The sequence below is a fragment of the Pelodiscus sinensis genome, chromosome 4, assembly GCF_049634645.1.
Source record: "Pelodiscus sinensis isolate JC-2024 chromosome 4, ASM4963464v1, whole genome shotgun sequence".
In the NCBI taxonomy this organism is placed as follows: Eukaryota; Metazoa; Chordata; order Testudines; family Trionychidae; genus Pelodiscus; species Pelodiscus sinensis.
In genome coordinates, this window is record NC_134714.1 from 82,658,599 (window position 1) to 82,678,643 (window position 20,045).

The following is a 20,045-nucleotide window of genomic DNA, read 5'->3' on the forward strand; positions in this document are numbered from 1 at the left end:
CCATTAATCACCTTGCCACCTGGGAGGGAAAAGGCTAATTTTTAGATCCTGTTAGTCAAACACTCAATTGAAAGGGTGAGCCTTGTATAAAGTTAATGGACTCAGAGGCCCATCCTGCCTCCTGTACCTAAGCACAAATCTTATTAGGACTATCTGCTAAATCAGATGTATTACTGTCTCGAATCTGTATAGCTGAATTAGTTATCCAGGAGGCTGAAGTCTGTATTTTTACTACCAGTAGGGCAGATTCCTCCTCTGATAGGCCATTCCATGAAATGAAATACAGGCAGTCCCCGGGTTACGTACAAGATAGGGACTGTAGGTTTGTTCTTAAGTTGAATCTGTATGTAAGTCGGAACTGGTGTCCAGATTCAGCCGCTGCTGAAACTGATCAGTTTCAACAGTGGCTGAATCTGGATGCCAGTTCTGACTTACATACAGATTCAACTTAAGAACCCCAGGCATCCCCAAGTCAGCTGCTGCTGAAACTGATCAGCGGCTGATTCCAGGAAGCCCGGGGCAGGGGCTTCCTGTAGTCAGCCTCTGGTCATTTTCAGCAGCTGCTGACTAGGGGACACCTGGGGCAGAGCAGCTGGGAAGCTGCTGGGTTGGTCCAGTGGCACCCAGAGCGGCGCTACGGGACCAACCAGCAGTGCCCCAGCTGCTGTACCACAGGCGTCCGGAGCAAAGCCGCGGAGCACGGGGGCAGCGGGACAGCCCAGACGTGCCGTGGCTATCCTGCTGCCCTCGGGCTCCGCGGCTTTGCTCTGCTCTGCTCCCCGTCCCCCAGGTCTGCAGACCAGGGGGAGGGGGAGCAGAGTAAAGCAGAGCGGCGGAACGCGCGGCCAGCTGACAGCCCAGACGCGTCTGGGCTGTCAGCTGGCTGCGCGTTCCGCCGCTCTGCTCTGCTCCGCTCTGCTCCCCCTCCCCCTGGTCTGCAGACGGGGGGGGGGGAGCAGAGCGGAGCGCGCGGCCAGCTGACAGCCCAGACGCGTCTGGGCTGTCAGCTGGCCACGCGTTCCACCGCCGCTTTGCTTCCTCTCCCTGGTCTGCTCGAGACCAGGGAGAGGAAGTGCCCTGTTCGTAACTGCGGATCCGACGTAAGTCGGATCCGCGTAACTCGGGGACTGCCTGTAATATTGCAAACAAAAAAAAAAGTTAAAAGAATGTTAAGGCTGTTAAATCAAGCAATCAATCAAAAGTTTAGAAATTTCAGTTGCTTGTGCAATAATTCAGCCCCTTTTGATGTATGCGTTAATTACAAAATTATACTTGCTGATGATGGAGGAATGTTGAGATTTAGGGATCTCTGATCCTATTCCAGGTCCAAGGAGACTGTTTTATATTGGTTACCATCTCTTTTAAGAACATTAAAACATAAGAATGGCTATAGTGAGCCAGACAAATAGTCTGTATAGCCTAAAATCCTGTCTTTCGTCGGTGGCTGGCTCCAGATGCTTCAGAGGTAATGAACAAAACAGGGCAATTTATCAAGTGATCCATTTCCTGTCATCCAGTCCCAGTGTCTAACAGAAGTTTAGGGACACCCATAACATTGAGTTGTGTCTAGAAACATTGGCTAAGAGCCATTGGTCAACCTATCCTCCCTGAATGTATCAAATTCTTTTTTGAACCCTGTTATACTTTTGGCCTTCACAACATCCCCTGTCAATAAGCACCACAGGCTGACTGTGCATTGTGTTAAGTACTTTTCTTTGTTTTAAACCTGAAAAGGCCGCATTGATTCTTTCCCAACATGTCATCTATGTGTCTGATGATTATTTTCTTCGCTGTAGTTTTAAATAATTTGCCTGGTACTGAAATTAGGCATACAAATTTGTAATTGCCAGGATTACCTCTGGAACCTTTTATTTATTTATTTATTATATAATTGGCAGTATGCTACCCATCTGCCAAATATATGGTACAAATACTAATTTAAGCAACCAGTTGTTAATTTTGCAATTTCATGTTTGAGTTACTTCAGGACTCTCCAGTGAGTATCATCTGGTCATGGTGACTTATTACTGTTTCATTCTCAGTTTTTTTTCCAAGAGCTCTTCTGTTGATCCCTAAATCTGAGACAGTTCCTCAGATTTTTCACCAAAAAGAAATGGCTCAGATGTGGGAATCTCCCTCCCATACTCTGCAGTGAAGACCAATGCATAGAATTAATTTAGTTTCTCTGCAAATGCCTTGTCTTCCTTGAGTGCTCCTTTAGCACCTGGATTGTCCAGTGCCCACTGCTTCTTTGGCAGACTTCCTGCTGTTGATGCACTTAAAAAATTGCTGATAGTTTTGTGTCTTTTCCTAGTCGTTCTTAATTCTCTTTTGGCCTACCTAATTAGTCTTGACTTGCCAGAATGTGTGCTTCTTTTTATTTTCCTCAGAAGCACTTGATTTCCAATTTTTAAGAAATGTCTTTTTGTCTCTTATTTGTGTAGGTATCGTGGCAATTTTTGGCCCTCCTACTGTATACCTATAATTTGACCCTCTATTATTGTGTTTTCAAAAGGTTGCCACAGTAGCTTGCAGGCATTTCATACCTCTCAATTTCCATTTACCAGCCTTCCCATTTTTGTGTAATTTTCTTTCTTGAAATTAGATGCCATCATGGTGCATGTTTTGGTATGTTCCCTACTACATGGATGTTAAATTAAATTGTTATGATTGCTGCTACTGAACAGTTCAGCTACATTTACCCTCTTTGACCAGATCTGTGTGCCACTTAGGACTAAAACAGGAATTTTCTCTCCTTGTGGATTCAAGGACTAGCTGCTCCAAGAAGATGGTGTTTAGAAATGTTAACTCTGCATCTTGTGCTGTGATGGCATGTCCTCACTCTCTCTGAGGAAAGCTGAAAACATTATTATTAAGTTGTCAGTTTTTGTAGCCTCCCTAATCTGCCTGAGCATTACACAATCACTGTCACCATCCTGTTCAAATGGTTAATATATTCCTTCTTATGCTCTTATTTATTCAAGCATGGAATTTATATCCATAGAAATTATATGGTGCTGTTTGATTAATTTTAAGATTCTTAATATATTTGACTATATGCTTTCTTTTATATATAGTGTCACTCCCCTACCAGTGTGACCTACACTGTCATTCCTATGTATTTTGTACCCTGGTATAACCATGTCCCATTATTATCATCATTCCCACCAAGTTTTCTGTGATATCTGTTTAGAGCCACATTCTCATTTAATAACGAGCATTCAGTTTCACCCATCTTAGTATTTAGACTTTTTGCATTTGTATGCAAGCACTTATAAAATTTGTCAGTATTTAGTTGCCTGCCTTTGGGTGATGTAATTGAGTATGACTTTTTTCATTTTTTCTCTTCAATTCCTACCTGCATTTTATTAACTTCTCATCTCTTCTCTTTACTAGGATAGTAAGCATCCCCTTTAAATCCTCCTCTAAGGGATATGTCTTTTCTGTGCCTGTCAGCTTTTCCTGAGCCCATAATTTAAAAATCCCTCTGACATCTTTTTAATTTTACATGCCAGAAGTCTGATCCTGTTTTGATTCAGGTGAAGCTCATCTTTCCTGTATAGCTTCCTCTTTCCCCAGATGGTTCCCCAGTTCCTAATAAATGTAAACCCCTCCTTTTCACACCATTATCTCATTTATGTATTGAGAACCTGCAGTTCTGCCTGCGGAACTGGCCCTACATGTGGAATTGGAAGCATTTCAGAGAATATTACCACGGATATGCTGGACTTCAATCTCTTACCTAGCAGTCTAAATTTGGCCTCCAGAAATTCTCTCCTATCTTTCCCTGTGTCATTGAAACTTCCATGTAGCATGACCACCAGTTCTTATCTAGTAGTGCATATAAGTATGTCTAGATATCGTGAGAGGTCTGCAGTTTTTGTATCTGGAAGGCACTATGTGATTCTTCTGGTCATCACAAACCCACCTATTCATATTTCTAATAATCAAGTCCCCATTGCTATTACCCACTTCGTCATAACAAGAATCTGCTGCATTTCAAGAAGTATTTTCAGTGTAAGAGGACACTATGACATTATCTGGAAGGGGGTCCCAACTAGGGAATCATTTCCCTCTGCTCCAGACCCTTCTCAACAGCACTGCAGACTGGTGGTCAGATTTTCCTGGAAAGACTCATTTATGTGCCTCAGTCTTCCTTAGTTCCTCCAGTTCAGCCACTCTGGTTTCTAGAGCTCAGACTGTCTCTGAGGACCATGAGTTACTTGCACTGAATGCACATATGACACCTGCCCATAAGGCAGGTAATTATACATGCTACATTCAGTGCAATAAACTGGGTAGTACATTTTTTTTATTGGGGGAGGGGTGTGGGGGGGGGGGGGGGGGAGAGCCACACCAGGCACCTGGGTAAAATGGGGGAGTTCTCGAAGGGGAGTGGCCTTAGGTGGATGGGGGCAGGGCTGGGGCAGCTAGCCCTTAGAGCTACCCGGAGCAGATGGCCCAATGCTTTGGCAGCAATTTTAAAGGGCGCAAGGCTCTGGATACTGCTGCTGCCACAGTAGGTCTAGGGCATGATGGGGCAGGGGATTATTGGACTGTGTTTATGAAGTGTATCAGTCTCTCTTGCTCCCTTTCAAAACTTCAGTTTGCTGCTGCTCTTTGCTAGACATGATAGTTGCTTACAAGCTAGGTCTTTAAGCCTTGTTCTTTCTGAGTTAGTCCCTCAACCTTGTCAAGGAATCCTAGGGCCTAGTTAGGAATTTCTCAGCCTTGCCTAGACGTCCTTGGTCAGTAAATTTTATCTTCCAAGGACCTTGAGTTCCTTCTGCCCCAAGTTCCTGTAGCCTGTACCCAACCCCAGTGCCATCCCCTCCCATTGACTCCTTGTCCTTGTCTCAGTCTTTCTCCTCCTTCCCAGGACTTGCTTCGTATCTCTCTCTTCTTTTAGGTCAGGTGGCTGTCTCTTTCTCCTGTGTGCTGCCTGGGCCCCATAATGGGGAGCACTGAAAGCACAGGTGACACAGTTTCCCTGCTCTTAATTCTTGTGCTGCAGTGGCCGACACATCCAGGAAGAACAATTGCAAGAAAAATCCTTCTCAGTCCCTGCACCTCTGTGATGCAGAAGAGATGGAATCTTTGGAGAACTTACCTGTCACACCCTAGCAAGTCTCCAACAGTACATATGTGAACTAAGATTTTTCAAAGACTTCTAAATTGGACAACCTTTCATGGCAATGGCAAAATACACATCGTTGACACAAAGATGACCCTTTTGTCAAATTTCAAGTTCCTGTTTCAAAGCTTGGATGTAGTGGAGCTTCTCAGTAAGAACGGTTGTAAAAACTTTATTTAGGCAAATCATTGTGCCTGATTCTCGTTCTAAAAGAGGCTGAAACATTTTGCTGAAATTTTTCAAAAAATACTCATACCCAGCATGGAAAATTTCAGTTAGTTTGCTAAAGTTATAAATGACAGAAAACAGTGCCTTGTAACAGTGTTGTGCAAACTTAACTGTAGGCATCACTATTGCATTGACACAATACCAAAGTGAAATAATTTGGTCTCATTCATAACTTGGTCTTCAGAAAAGGTTCTTTCCTTCTTCCACTCACTGGCTCAGTATACTACCAAAATATGTTTAAAACAACAAACACAACACCATGGACCTGTGTACTAGCTCAGCAGAAAATGGTGTAGTATAATCAGAATGGGTTGTATATTTATGCTGCAATCAGTAGTTGGCCTCTTGTTTTACTCTTTGCTTCTCTTGAGAATGCCAGCAGATTGCATAACCACAAATACATAAGAGTGCCGGGCCAGCTGAGATCTGGGAGGAGGATGCCTCACTTTGAAAACAGCTGTGAGCTGCTAAATTAGTATTCACAGACCCACAGCGCTCAAGCGAGAGCTGCCCTTTAAAGTCAATGGTTGTGCAGTGCAATCAGGATATAGGGCAATAGGTTCCTGCAGCAACTTCTAATGAGATTCCCTAAGGGGTTTGTGATTAACTGTTGTCTGTTAAAATTGTTTTCTCCAGTGCTCTCCATCTTATTTCTAGTTCCAGTAAAATAGTTTGGAGGAGCAAATTACCAGGGCTCTTCTTCCTAATTACTTGGGACTATGCCTTATGCATTATATGGAAATAACCTACAGACTTGCACATAACATTTTAAGCAAGATATGATTCTTTAATGTAGTGAGCAAGTGTGTCGTTCTTAACGTGTGATATGTGTGGTGCTGACTTAACTGCTGCAGCTTTTTGTCTGCTATGAGGAGAGAAGTTTGCTTCTACAGCTGGCTAAAAATTCCCTTGAACAGGCTTTTTGCTACAGAACCAGAGCCTTCAGTGTTCCAAAATGAAAGGTTCTGGTTATCTTTAATGGAATTGACTCAAATTTAATTGACCAGAAATGACCTGCATAGTTATTAAAATTCATTGATGCCTTCAGGTAGCAGGTGGCAATGTCAGGTCTATCCTGGTTATTTCTTCACCTAAAAATAGGTAGTAGAGGTTGGATCTCCCTGGTCTAGCACCCTCAGGACCTGACTAGTCCTGAACAAAGGCATTTACCAGATGAAGAGAGGTCAATTCTGGCACCCTGCTTCTCCCCCCCCCCCCCGATCTAGTTCCACTTCCAGCTCCACCTGACGGCCACCCCAGCCAATCCCCCGAGATGGGCTGCCAGCCCCATTGCCATCAGTCCTGGCAGGGCTCCTGACCCTTGACTCCTAGTCACTGGGGCTCTCTGGTCCAGGAACATTCATGGTCTGGCCGGACCACAGAAATTGCCGAAACAGAAAGCCCTGGTATGAAGAGGTTTTACAGAACTATGCTACGGTTCTGTACATCCATGATATTCCAGAGTGCAATCCAGATCAGTGAGGGTCTGAGTCCTCAATTGCCCTGCAACCTGGGATGTCTCACAATGCTGTGTTGCTCTGGCTCCCAATGTGGGCTCCACAAAACAGCATGCAGGTAACATGCCACAGCCTAGCTCCAGCATTTCTGACCCCAGCAGCCTATTAGCAAAAGCCCCACACAGGCTTTTAACTGCCTTGGTTAATACATGGATGGTGAAGCAATACATTGAATCATGGATTTTCCCCCAAAAAAACATGTGTTCTGCACTCTTCAGCCCTGTATTGGACAATCCTGAGATCGTGCTTCTCACCCTAATTACCATTGTGTGCTGCATATGCAGCTCTGTGTGTGTTTGTGGGCCATATCCACATGTATATTACTTGTATGGTCCTGAAGATGTCACATGGGCTGCTCTTGTGTGTTGATTGGGCTGGAAGTGGTCTGCAGCTTGCAGATTGAGACCACTGCTCTAAGGGGATCAAGATACAACAGGCTGTCACTTTAAATGCAATTACCCACACAATGCACAACACTAGATGAGCTTTGATTAAAGAATAATACAAGTTTATTTAACTACAAAGAGATTTTTTTTAAATTGAGAGCAAATATTAAGGCAATAAAGTCAAAAATGGTTATAAGAAATTAACAATGAAATGCTTCCAAGTAGATAGATTTGGTTCAAGATGAAATTCTTTCAACAGGTTTTTAGTACATTGCTGACCAAATTCTCAGGCCAGAATCAGCTCCGAGTGCCCAATAGTTGTATGTGGCGTGTGTGTGTGGGTGTGTGGGTATGTCTGTCTTTTTTTGTCATCTTAGATGGAAAGAGAGAGATGGACAGGGAGAGAGAACTTGGATGTTTTTGCACCTCACTTTTATTGTTCAGTCACCCTTAGAAAAGCATTTTCCTGAGCATGAGCCATCATTAAAATTCTTTCCAGTTTGAAAGCAAGGAGGCTTCATACTGTTACTTTTTACTTGTGTATTCAGAAAACCAGATTTTCTTTGTTTTCTTTTTTCACTTTCTCATTGTCTGAGGACACTGTTTACAGATTATATGCAAATAGAGGCAAATGCACATCCTGTTTAAGACAGGTTTGCTTGATGAGTTCTACCTAACTGGAGGTATGAGAGTTTGAATATGTGCCTGTAACACACAGCTTTACACAGAGTTATTACATGCATTTCACAGGATACTGTTATTGACCAGTAAGTTATTAGTTTTCACATTATACCTCACAAGGCACATTTTGTACAAAGATTATCATGTAAGGTCTAAATACAGGAGTGTATTTGGTCACAATAACCTCCTGCTAGTGCTTGTTTTATATAATATTTTAAAATGTATGCAATTATTTCTTCCTTCATTTTTATCGCATCTCAAACTATACATTTCTATGCAATGCCCATTATCAAAATGTCTGAACTAGTTATGCACCCAGATAAGTATGGGTCCTAACAACCTTGACAGTTCTTCTTTATGTTCCCGGTTGCTTATTGGCATAGTGATATCCAATCTAGGTAGGTGTAATACAATTATCTCATAAAAAGTGGGAGCAAATCAATCCTTACACTTTTTAAAATAATCAGTAATTGTACACTTCAGCTCTGGTATACATTATGAACTTCTCAGTGTATTCACCCCTGAACAACGCAGTTATGCCAACCAAACTCTTTGTGCAGACAGCACTATGTTTATGGGAGGTCGTCTCTCTTTGACATAGTTACCACTTTTAGAGAAGGTGGAGTACCTACATGGTGAGAGCACCTGTCCCATCGGTGTGAGTAGCATCTACAGTAAGCACTGCAAAGGCACATTTGCACTAGTGCAGCTGTGCCACTGCAGCACGGTAAATGTAGACAAGTGCTGTCAAGACTGTTCCCTCTTCTGACACTTAGAGTGCAGAGGGTGGGGGCCTGCAAGAAACTTTAAAATACCCTTCTACTAAAGGCTTTAAAAGCTCCCCAAATTCCCAGATTCCCTGGCCATGGATTGGTATTGCTGCCGCCAGCCCAAATCCAAAAACCCATTTGAAAAACTCAGGAAGGCACATTTTGAAATTTCTTCCTGTGGGGTACACTCAAGCTCTTTAACCCTCTCTCTGGAGAGAGCTTGAAAAAAACCCTGTATGTTTTTTAATAGCTGACCTTGCATCTTAGGCACATGCACACAGAACCTCCTACCTTCTAGGACACAGGAATGAGATTGTGGTCTTACAGGCAATTTTTATTAACAAAAAAAGAAAAATTTGGTAGAATATTACTTGGTTGCTAGGTGTTACAGAACCAATAAAAGAAAAATTAAAGCACAGGGACTTGCTTCCCTGGAATTCAGTTGAAAAGTTACAGTGAAAGGTTGCATGGGCTCAGCACGAAGGTGGCCAACAAACCCCAAAATAAAGAAAATAATTTAACTGCGTCTGATTAAACATCCCCTGTTCTACTTACATATCCTTTGTTCCAAAATTTAGTCCTTCCCAAGGCATGGTTATAGCTGGATAGTCTATATCTTGCTTCCTGACTCAATTCATGTCTTTCAGCTCTGCTCTGGTCTGACAGATCTCAAAATAATGCTGCAGGGACCACGTTTGTTGTCTCGAAAGACATTATTCCGAAAAGCGGCAGTCCGCAATTAAGCAAATGAAGCACGGGAAATTCAAATCCACACTTCATTTGCAATTTCAGGTGTCTACATTTGCATTTCTCTTCTGAGAGAGGAATGCAATGTAGACATACCCACAGAGACTGTAACAGGTAGGTCACCACTCCCAATTCAGAAATCCACATTCTGTTTTTACTCGCTCTCTTGGCTTTCTGCCAACACTTCCTGTGTACCTAGCTGTAATGTTGTCACCCCGTGTTTTTATTTATTCCCCCTAACCACCATCCATTTCGTGAGTCCCAAAGTTCGACCCGCGCCGTGTCTGTCCAGTACGAGTCTTTGTGATTTGAGCTAGTTTAAATCAGGATGGGACGTAGCCTAGTAATGCCGCTTTTGGCAGCAGGGAGAGGGGGGCCTGGGTCCACCTTCCCTCAGGGACCCCAGCCCAGGGCCCTAACGATTCAGACCTGACGCGGTGCTGTCCGGCTGGCGGGGCTTCCCACCGAAACATGCCAGCCCGCGGGCAATATAACTGTCTAGGACCCACTGTCTATGGTTTTATTGCCTTACAGGCAATCTTGTTATCTGAATGGCTGGGGGGTCCAGAAATGGGAAGTACCAGTCCTGTTCAACACAAGCCCTTAGAGATAAACACATCTGAAACAACTGGGACAGACTTAACTAGAGCTGCACTATGTTATCCCTTACTAATTCCAGTGGAAAAAAATCTAATGGTTGTTACTTAAATTCATTCTCTGTATTAACTCAAAAAGTATTTAAATACCTGTATTGGTAGAGATATGGACATTCTCTCCCCCCCCCCCCCCCCCCCCCCCCAGCCCAGCAACTTCTCTTCCAAAGAAGATTACCTGGGTGTCTGTAGATGGTGTTGTGTGATCAGCCAGAATAGGAGACTGAGGACAAATAGCAAGGACTGCTTCTGTAGTACTTCTAGATCCAAGGAAGAATGATTGGCCCCAGCAATTTTTTGCAGATCTATAACCACATGATTTAGTTTATTAGGGTGACCAGCTGTCCTGCTTTTATAGGGACAAACCTGATATTTGAGGCTTTGTCTTGTATTACCCCCTCCTGATTTTTGTGTGTTGTTTTTTTTTTTTGGTCACGCTTGCTATTGGTCACCCTATTACATGCAGCTATGGAGGTTGTACTGCTCTGATTACCTTTGGGAATGGATAAAGGTCAAACCTAGTGAAAGATTGCCCTGGCTACTTTTTCAAGAATGACGAAAGATCAACTATAATCCAAATACAATTATAGTTTAATTATAAAACTATTTCTTCAAGATAGCCACAACCATCAGAGATGATGCCTGTGGATTATGGAATTGTAGGACATGTGAGGTCAACTTGTTATTAAATATTGACAGATACTTGACCAAGCTAGAAGCAGTAGCTATATAGTGAACCCAGCAAAAGAGTTCAAATTGTAATATACATGCTAATCTAGAAAGGCAAAGAACATTGTAAAAGGCCTGTATAACCTTATTAAACAATAATTCTTGTCACAGATTTGAGATTTTTAAAGCTAGTTTTTAATTACTAATCTTTCAGGTAGTTGTCAGAGTTTTAACTATATAATTCCAATACAGCTTTAACAGTTTTCATTTTTGTTTTGTATGTGACATTAGTCATTGACTCCTCAGTCGCGCCTGTCAAATATAGATGCAGAGCAGATCATTTATACTTTATTCTGGCTGTTTCTTATACCATCGGTTTTGGAGATCAGCTAATGAGTAGGTGAGAGTAGACATTAGAGCTAGATGGATTTCTTGGTTCATGAAGAATTTCTTGATTTTTATTTTTAATCTCTTCAATTTCTAACATTATCAAAACAAATATTTCATAACTTCTGTCAAATGAAATTCCAACAAAATTTGCTGTGTGGGTTGCATTGTTTCTTTTTTGACAAACATTTTGTTCCAATTCAGACTTTTTATTTGATATATATATTTTAGAAATTTTATGTCTGTCTGTGAGTCTGTTCAATAATTCCTCCTAAAAGGTAAGAGCTAGGGTCGCCAAATTTGGTATGTAGCTTCCTCTTATAAAAATATGTAAAAGGGTATTGTTACAAGGAGGAGGGAGAAAAATTCTTCTCCTTGGCCTCTGATGATAGGACAAGAAGCAATGGGCTTAAATTGCAGCAAGGGAGATCTAGGTTGCACATTAGAAAAACTTGTCAGGATAAACTAAGCACTAGAATAAATTGCCTAAGGAGGTTGTGGAATCTCCATCACTGGAGATATTTAAGAGCAGTTTGGTTAGACATCTATCAAGGTTGATCTAGATTGTGCTTTGTCCTGCCATGAGGGCAGGGGACTGGACTTGATGATCTCAGGAGGTCCCTTCCAGTTCTAATATTCTGTGGTTCTATAACTTAAAGCAAGGTTGTGCCAGAACAATGGAATGTGCCTGGAATCCATTTTTTTTCTCATTAAATAGAAAGGAAGGGGTCTGATAGTAGGGACAGTTGTGGTCTGGAATGACCATAGGGGAGTAGCAAGTGCTGATGACAGTTATCCTGTAGAGTGACGAGGACGGTATCCACTCCTGCAAGAGAGTGGCTGACAGGGCAGGGCTCTGCATGTTGCTAGCAACTGGCTATGGGTAAACAGTCTCTCTGCCCTACAGCAGGAGCCCAAATCACTCCCCCTTTTGTCCCAGTGTCAGACACTGTGGGGAGGAGGAGGGAATCTAGCCAGCCAGTGCAACCCCAGCTGGCCCAGGAAATAGCCACCAGCTGGGGCTGGGCAGTGTGGTCCCTGTTGCTGATGCCTCCCTGACTCTGGCAGGACATCACCCACTGCCACAGTCCCTCCCAGACTCCAGCCGCCTGCTAGGGCTAAGCAGCACTGGCCCGGGGAGCAGCTACCAGCTGGGACTAAGCTCAGTCCTGGCCACCCTCAGGGCTATCCTGTGCCCCCTATGCACTGCCCTGAGCCCCCCCATGCACTTTCCTACCCTCTGTCCTGCGTGCCCTCGCACCTTCCCACCCCTGCCCTGTTTCCTATATAACCTACCCCCCCGTCTTGATGGCCCCCCGCCACATCTCTAATCTCCCTGCCCTGATTCCTTTAAAAAAAAGAATTGAGGATCCGAGAAATGCCAGGTACATCTACTAGTACTATATGATAGAAAATTGAAATGAATAACCAGTTTAAAATGGAAAATACAAAGTCACAAAGTAAGTGACTCAGATGAGTGCAGAGCAGGGGTTGGGGAAGACAACAGAGCAGGATGGATTTCTCGTAGAGAGTGAGGTTTCTCTCAAACTTGCCCAGCAGCAGCAGCCAGCACATGCACTCTCTGTGTCACTGTTACACACCTCCAGTCTGTGCTACATACACACTGCTGCACATGTTAAATCTGTATCACAAAGTCTGTGTTCCATACACAGAGTGTCTCACTTATTCACACATAGTCTTTGTGTCTCTGTAGCCCCTCAGATGGTCATCTGAAGAGGTGGTTTGTGCCCATGGATACCTTCTACATGTTTTGTTAGTCTGGTAGCACTTTAAAGACTATTTGTTGTTGTTTTTTAAGTTTTACCTATTTTTATGTGAGCCACTGTAAATTTTCAGCTGCATATGTTCTTTTCAAAGTGAACAAAAGCCCAGTTCCTTAATGAGACACTTGTCTACACTTGACCTTCAGATTTTACTAGTTTTTCATGTAGGAGTGTGCTAAAAATCAAATCAAATCATGAAGCTAGAAGTTATTTTAAAAAGAGAAGTCTGTATTTTGTTCATTCTCTCATAATATAAAATAGGACGACAGTTTATTTTTTTTCTTTTACTTTCAGCAAAAGATGCTTTTAGGCACACACACAAATCATGGAAAAGCTCACATTGAGATTTTGTTTTAAAGTTGCATGTGTGAAAAGTGAGTGGCATTATGGAAATTGTTCTGTAGTCTTAACTGTAAGTGATTACCACTCTGGTCTGTGATAAGAGTGGTAACCTGCGGCACACTGATGTGAGGTTATGAACATATTAATCACAGGGATTAGAAAGGCTCTGGACCACTTGCATTAAATTGAGTTATATTAAAAGGAATTGGGTAAAATTCTGTTCTCCTTGCGAATCACTTTTGTATTCTATGTATCTGTGTAGCTTATGATGGATAATCAAAATTAGCTTTTGATAGCCCACTGGTCTACTAGACTTCACACCAGCTCATGCAGCCTTGCCTTGAAAATACTTCAGGCCCTTTGGCTTCCTTTATGCCTTTTTCATATATAGATTATAAAGCCAGAAGGGACCATTGTAATAATCTAATCTGAGGCCACATCTCTACTAGCAAGAAAGTCGACAAAGCAGCATTCCATTTAGCAGATCTAATAAAGACCTGCTAAATTGAATGCAGAGGGCGCCCCCATTGACACCGGTACTCCTTGATTTGCAAGGACTAAGGGAAGTCGACTGTGGTGTTTGCTCCTGTTGACCTCCCTCTGTAAAGTTGGCATGAAAGATCGAATTAAGGGACATTAACTCCAGCAATGCAATTAATGTAGCTGGAGTTGCATATCTTAATTCGAACTTCTGGGTAAGTATAGACATAGCCTGACACTAGATGGGGAAGGCTCTTAGTTACCTGGGAAAGAATTCTCTGTAGTATCTGCCTGCAGAATCTTGCTTACGTCCTCAGGTTCCAATTGATTGCCATATTTGTGACCAGGAAGGAATTTTTCCCTAGGTCAGATTGAGAGAGACCCTCCAGGGTTTTTTCCTTTCTTTGAAGCATGAGCCACTCACTGGTCACTTGCAAATTCAAACTAGTGTGAATGGTGAATTCTCGATAAGGAGAAGTATTTAAACCATGATGTAAGGATGTCAGTAACTCAGCCAGAGGTTAGGGTCTATTTCAGGAGTAGGCATGGTTCCTTGGCCTGCAGTGTGAAGGTCAGACTAGATCCGTGGTCCCCAACACGGTGCCCGTGGGCGCATTTCTCCGCGCCCACCAAGTGCTCAGGGCTGGCCTGGCCCGGCCCCGGGTACGTGGCGCATGCGCGGTGCCGGAGCCGGCCCCGGGCGCGTGGCGCGCCAGCCCCGGGGGTGCCGCCGATTCACGCCCCGCGCGCGCATGGGGGGGAGGAGAAAGCGCTAGCGCCGGCCCCGGGTGCGCGGCGCTTGGGGGGGAGAGCGCCGGCGCCGGCCCCGGGCGTGCGGCGCTTGGGGGGGGAGAGCGCCAGCGCCGGCCCCGGGCGCGCGGTGCTTGGGGGGGGGGGGGGGAGCGCTGGCGCCGGCCCCGGGCGCGTGGCGCTTGGGGGTGCCCGCCCCCCCGGGCGCCCGGCGGGCGAACGGCCACGCCCCCCTGGCGCCCGGCAACCCCAAATGGTTGGGGACCACTGGACTAGATGATCACAATAATCCTTTCTGACCTTAGTCTGAGACCTCTCTGTGTAAAAGACCATAAAACTGTAATAATTTTCCTTTTAACTAGATCATATCATTTAGAAAAAACATCCCTCTTGATTTTAAAAATTTCCAGTGATGATGAATCCACAACAGTTTTTGGTAAATTGTTCCAATAGCTCCCTCCCAATTAAAAATCTGTGTGCTATTTCTTGTCTAAGTGGTCTAGATTCAATTTCTAGTGATTGGATCTTTTTATAAGTTTGTCTGCTAGACTGATGAATTCTTTATTACATTTCTTCTGCCCATGTAATTCTTCTTGATAGGGTTGCCAACTTTCTAATTCCAGAAAACCAAACACTTTTTCCCTATCCACTGCCCTGCCCTGCCCTGCCCCCTCTCACCCCCCCCCCCCCCCCCCAATCACTTGCTCTCCCCCACACTTGCTTACATGCTCATTTTCACTGCAGGGCTCTAACTGGCACATCCATTGTTTGTGCAGATGTATTCTTCTAAGTTCTGGTTTTATTTATTATAGGACCTGGCAGCAAAATAGTCAAAAAGGGTCATTTTAAAAAATGAAATTTCGCAAAGGTTTTCATGATTCTTTCCTTCCCCTCTTCTTAATTTTAATAACTAGCTCCATGTTTTTTGTTTAGTAAAGTTATTGTAATTTTATTTATGGAATTGTGACTACACATTATCACAGCCTATTACTATTAAAGGCCTATTACTGAAGCCCAATGCTATAAAATTTGCAGATGATACCAAGCTGAGAGGGGTTACAAGTGCTTTGAATAAAATTTAATATAATAATTAATTGAATATAATCTAGACAAACTAGAAAAATGGTCTGCGGTAACTAGGATGAAATTCAATAAGGACAAATGCAAAGTACTCCATTCTGGCTTTTGCGCACCTATAGAACGGGAAGTGACTATCTAGGAAGAAGTGCTGCAGGAAGGAATCTAGGGGTCATAGTGGACCATAAGCTTAATATGAGCCAACAGTGTGGCACTGTTGCACAAAAAAGCAAACATGACTGTTGGATGAACAGGAGTATTGTAAGCAAGACATGAAAAGTAATTCTTAGGACTCAACTGAAGTATCCCGTTCTGGGTGCCATATTTCAGGAAATATGTGGACAAATTAGAGAAGGTGCAGAGAAGAGCAACAAGTCTAGAAAACATAACTTATGAGGAAAGATTGAAATAATTGGTTTTCTTTAGTTTGGAAAAGAAAAGACTGAGAGGAAACATGACAGCCTTCAGGTATCTAAAAGATTGTTTACGAGAAAGAGGAGAGATTTTTTTTTCTCCTTAATGCTTGATGATAGGATAAGAAGCAATGGGCTTAAACTGACGTAAGGGAGGGTTAGTTTGGATATCTGGAAAAACTTGTCAAGATAATCAAACACTGGAATAAATTGCCTAGGGAAGTTGTGGAGTCTCCATCATTGAAGATATTTAAGAATAGGTTAGACAAACACTTGTTAGGGATGATCTAGATGATGCTTAGTCCTGCCATCAGTGCAGGGGGCTGGATTTGAAGACCTCTTGAGGTTCCTTCCTGTTCTAGTATTCCATGAAATCCGGAGAGCACAACTATAGAGCTGCACATGTCCAGATACCTATATAATTAAATCTGTGGAAATTGACTTACATGTGTGTATTCACGTTTATACTTCTGGCATGCACTAACCCCGTGGTCCCCAACACGGTGCCCGTGGGCGCCATGGTGCCCGTGGGCGCCATGGCGCCCGTGGGGGTATTTGTATACGCCCGCCAGGTGCTCTGGGCTGGCCTGGCCCCAGGCACACGGCGCGCGGCGCTTGGCGGGGGGAGCCCCGGCCCCGGGCACGCGGCGCTTGCGGGAGGGAGGGGGAGCCCCGGGCGCGCGGCGCTTGCAGGGGGGAGGGGAAGCCCCGGGCGCGCGGCGCTTGCAGGGGGGAGGGGAAGCCCCGGGCGCGCGGCTATGGGGAGCCCCTGGCGCCCGGCGGGCGAACGGCCACGCCCCCTGGCGCCCGACAACCTGAAAAGGTTGGGGACCACTGCACTAACCCATATGCTTCCACATTATTTATTATTACAGTTGTTTAGTACCTAGAGACCCCAAATCAAATCAGGGCTCCAGAGTGGTAGGTGTTGGACATATACATAGAAAGAAAAAGTCTGCAATTAAGTCTTTTTTTTAATATTAATAGCCACGATATCTTCTGCTGTAGCGAACTAGCCACATTATTCTGAAAATGTAAATAATTTTTGAGCCAGCTAGCCACACTCAACTGGCCAAAGAGCCACATGTGGCTAGTGTTAGACACCATGGATTTATAGTATAGCTAGACAAAGGTGGCAAGTAATGTATGATAAATTGGCTCTTTTTCAATCAATGGTCAACAACATTCTTTATTTAAGAAATAATACTATTTTTTGGATTTCCCTTCTCTTTTTAAAACTTGATATGAAATGAATACACATATTTTGTCATCTTTTTCATGCACAAGCCAACAAAAGGCATGTCAGTGTGCAAAGTTTATTCCCACATATGTAGCAATACGTGCACCTCCCTACACGAAGACACACATACAATGCATGCATGCACATACTTACCTACACACAGACACTTTGCCAAACACTTTTCCAGGGGCTGCCTAAATCATGTAGCTAGGAGAAGGGTGGGGCACTCAAGGGCTGATGTGGCAGGCACTGTGGGGGCTGGAGCAGGGAAGAGAGGCAGCAGGGAATAGACCTATTGCTGCATTCACCGGTGATGAGGGGAAGCAGAGCAACTTGGCCCCAGTCTCGTCGCTTGGGGGAGCGGGCTTGTGAGAAGTAGTAAAATCACCTCCCACACACTCAACAATAGCAGATAGAGAGATGCAACATGGAGCCAGAGGAGGGGAGTGGGCTGGGGCCAAGTCACTCTGCTTCCCTCCACCAGAGAGTATGGGGACAGCACCAGGCTCCCTGCTAATAGTCTGGCCAGCATCATTCAGGAGAGGGAGCTTGAGAGAAGAGTTGAAGGGGAGGTGGAGTAGGGATGGGGTGTTTTCCTGGATCCTGTACACTCCTATGTACAGCCTTCTGGGCATAGCCCCCTCCCTGGCTGCTCCCCGCTTTGGCTATCTGCCAGGGTGAGCACTACCTCAAATGCAGCTGCCCAGGGCACCATGACATTTGGAGCAATTTGGTGCCCCTTCATTTTGTGGTGCCCCGGGTGACTGCTTATTTTGCGTATTGATAGGGATGGCCCTTCCCCACCCCGCCATTGTCTCCTGCTCTCCCACATGCAAACACCCTCACTAACCCCAACACCCAGTGTGCCTCTGTCCCTTTTCTCCTCCAATCACTCCATTTTCCAGTGCTTCAGCCCCTCTGCTTTGTCTGCATCCCTTCAGCCTTCCCCATGCAAAAACTCTCCCTTCTCCACCCAGCACCTCACATCCGTATTCCTTCTGTGCCCCCTCTCCCTGCCTCATCTGCACCTGTTCCAGCTTACCTGTGTGCACACTGCATGGTGCCCAGGATCTCAACCTTGTCCAGGCCTCCAGGGAAAAGTAGGTGCAGCGGGAGAGGGAGCAGAGCCAGCACATAATGCAGGATGCTAGAGCTTCCTCTGCACTCAGGCTATCTCAGCCCTGCTGCAAGGACTGGAAGGCAGAGCACCAGGTGCTGTGGCTACAGCCCCACAGGGCGGGAACAACTGGAGCCTGCCATCCCCACTGCATGGCCTAGCAGCAGCATGGTCATTGATGCTGACTGGAGCGTCCAGGATCAGTGTTTGATCAGACATTCCTGTCCAAAACTGGACACATGGTCACCTGTCTTTTAGACTGTGATCAGCGCTCTCAACTTCTCTGGCTCAGTTTCACACTAATGTAAGTTGGGAGAAGTAAAACTTTACTTCTCTCCATCCTCTTTGTTGAGCTAAGTAGATCAAGCCCCTTGAGCCTTTCACTATGAAGCATGTTTTCCAATCCTTAATCCTTGTGGTTGTTTTAAGTCCCCCTTGCTGTTCTTTCTTATAGGGACCAAGCTCAGAAACACAGATGGTGGAAGATGAAGCTGAGACAACTGGTGAAGAATTGCCCCCTCATCTGCGGGAGGAGCCTCCTGAAGGTACCAACAGTGAGGATGAAGTCCCATTGGGACACTGTTGCTGGTTGGGTAGTACAGCCTTCCTGGCACAGGAGCTTTCGGTCTTTGAAAGGGGTGGGGGGGGCAAGAACCTTTGCCAATGCTGACAGCTGAGTTTGATTTTTCAGCAGGAGTTTCTGTTCATAAGAAATGGCTCAAGTTGAAGTGTATGTACTTCCCTCATGTAGAAACTGGACTCTTAAGGTATGTCTGCAGTGGATCTGAGAGGGGTAATTTCCAGCTCATGTAGACATACAAGCACTGCTCTGATTGAGCAAGAGTGCTAAAAATAGAAGTGAAGGCATAGCAGTGAAAAAGTCGGAGGGGTTAATGACTCTGAGCATGTACCTATGGCTTCAGTTGGGACTATACTTGGGCATTGGCCCTCCAGTTGCTCATAGCTCTGGAGCTAAGAGTACAATCCTGTCTGCAACAGTAGGTATATACTCGGAGTGGGCAGGTGCTCCTGCTAGTTGTGCTATTGTGGTTACATTCATATCTCTAGTATACTCGGTCAGTCAGAGCTAGCATGGGCATATCTGCTCAGTGTGGACATTACAACTTTCAGCTCGAGTGCGCTCATAATAAGGCTTCTGATTTAACAATTGCCCTGTCAGACCGAGGAAAGCTAGTTTCTATCCTCGTCTTATTGATGAGTGATTTACTATGATTGTGGGGAAAGGGAAAGCCTCCTTAGTAGGTCACCTGTTCTCTTTCTCCTTGTCTCTCTCTCTCCAGTATCCTGTTATATGAACCATCCCCATTACAGACTAGGAATGTAATAGTGTAGTAGATTAACCAAAAAGCAAAAGTTTATAGGCTAATGCTATAGAATACACACACATTTCCCACCCCCCTTGCCAGTAATTTTTTTAGCAGGCTGGCCAGCAGCTCAGCTCACTCTCGGCTTGTACTGGGTCCTGGACCTACCCCCACTGTAGTTCTGCATTTAAAGTGTATTAGGAGCCAGGCGGGCAAGCAGTCCGGCTCAGTTACGGCTCGTTCCAGGAGCTCAGACCACCCCACCCCCCGAACAGGGGCTGCCCGGTGACTATAGAATAGTTGACTAACTGATAAGAATTCATGAGGTTAATGGACTATTCAATT

The 20,045-nt window shown here is 44.6% G+C and overlaps 1 protein-coding gene across 16 annotated transcripts in view; it reads left to right on the top strand.

Moving 5' to 3' along the window:
- Positions 1-20,045, top strand: part of LOC102449934 (transmembrane protein 263-like) — a 408,340-nt gene that overhangs the window by 74,340 nt on the left and 313,955 nt on the right. For 15 of the 16 annotated variants that reach the window (XR_012903537.1, XR_012903539.1, XR_012903536.1 and 12 more), the window contains one exon: positions 18,830-18,920. Coding sequence is in view for 11 of the 16 variants with exons in the window: in XM_006124497.3 (XP_006124559.2) it covers positions 18,830-18,920 (91 nt within the window). In the remaining 5 variants the exon portion in view is untranslated. Of the gene's footprint in view, positions 1-18,829; positions 18,921-20,045 lie in introns of those variants that run through there. The other variant, XR_012903540.1, reaches the window with a different exon arrangement.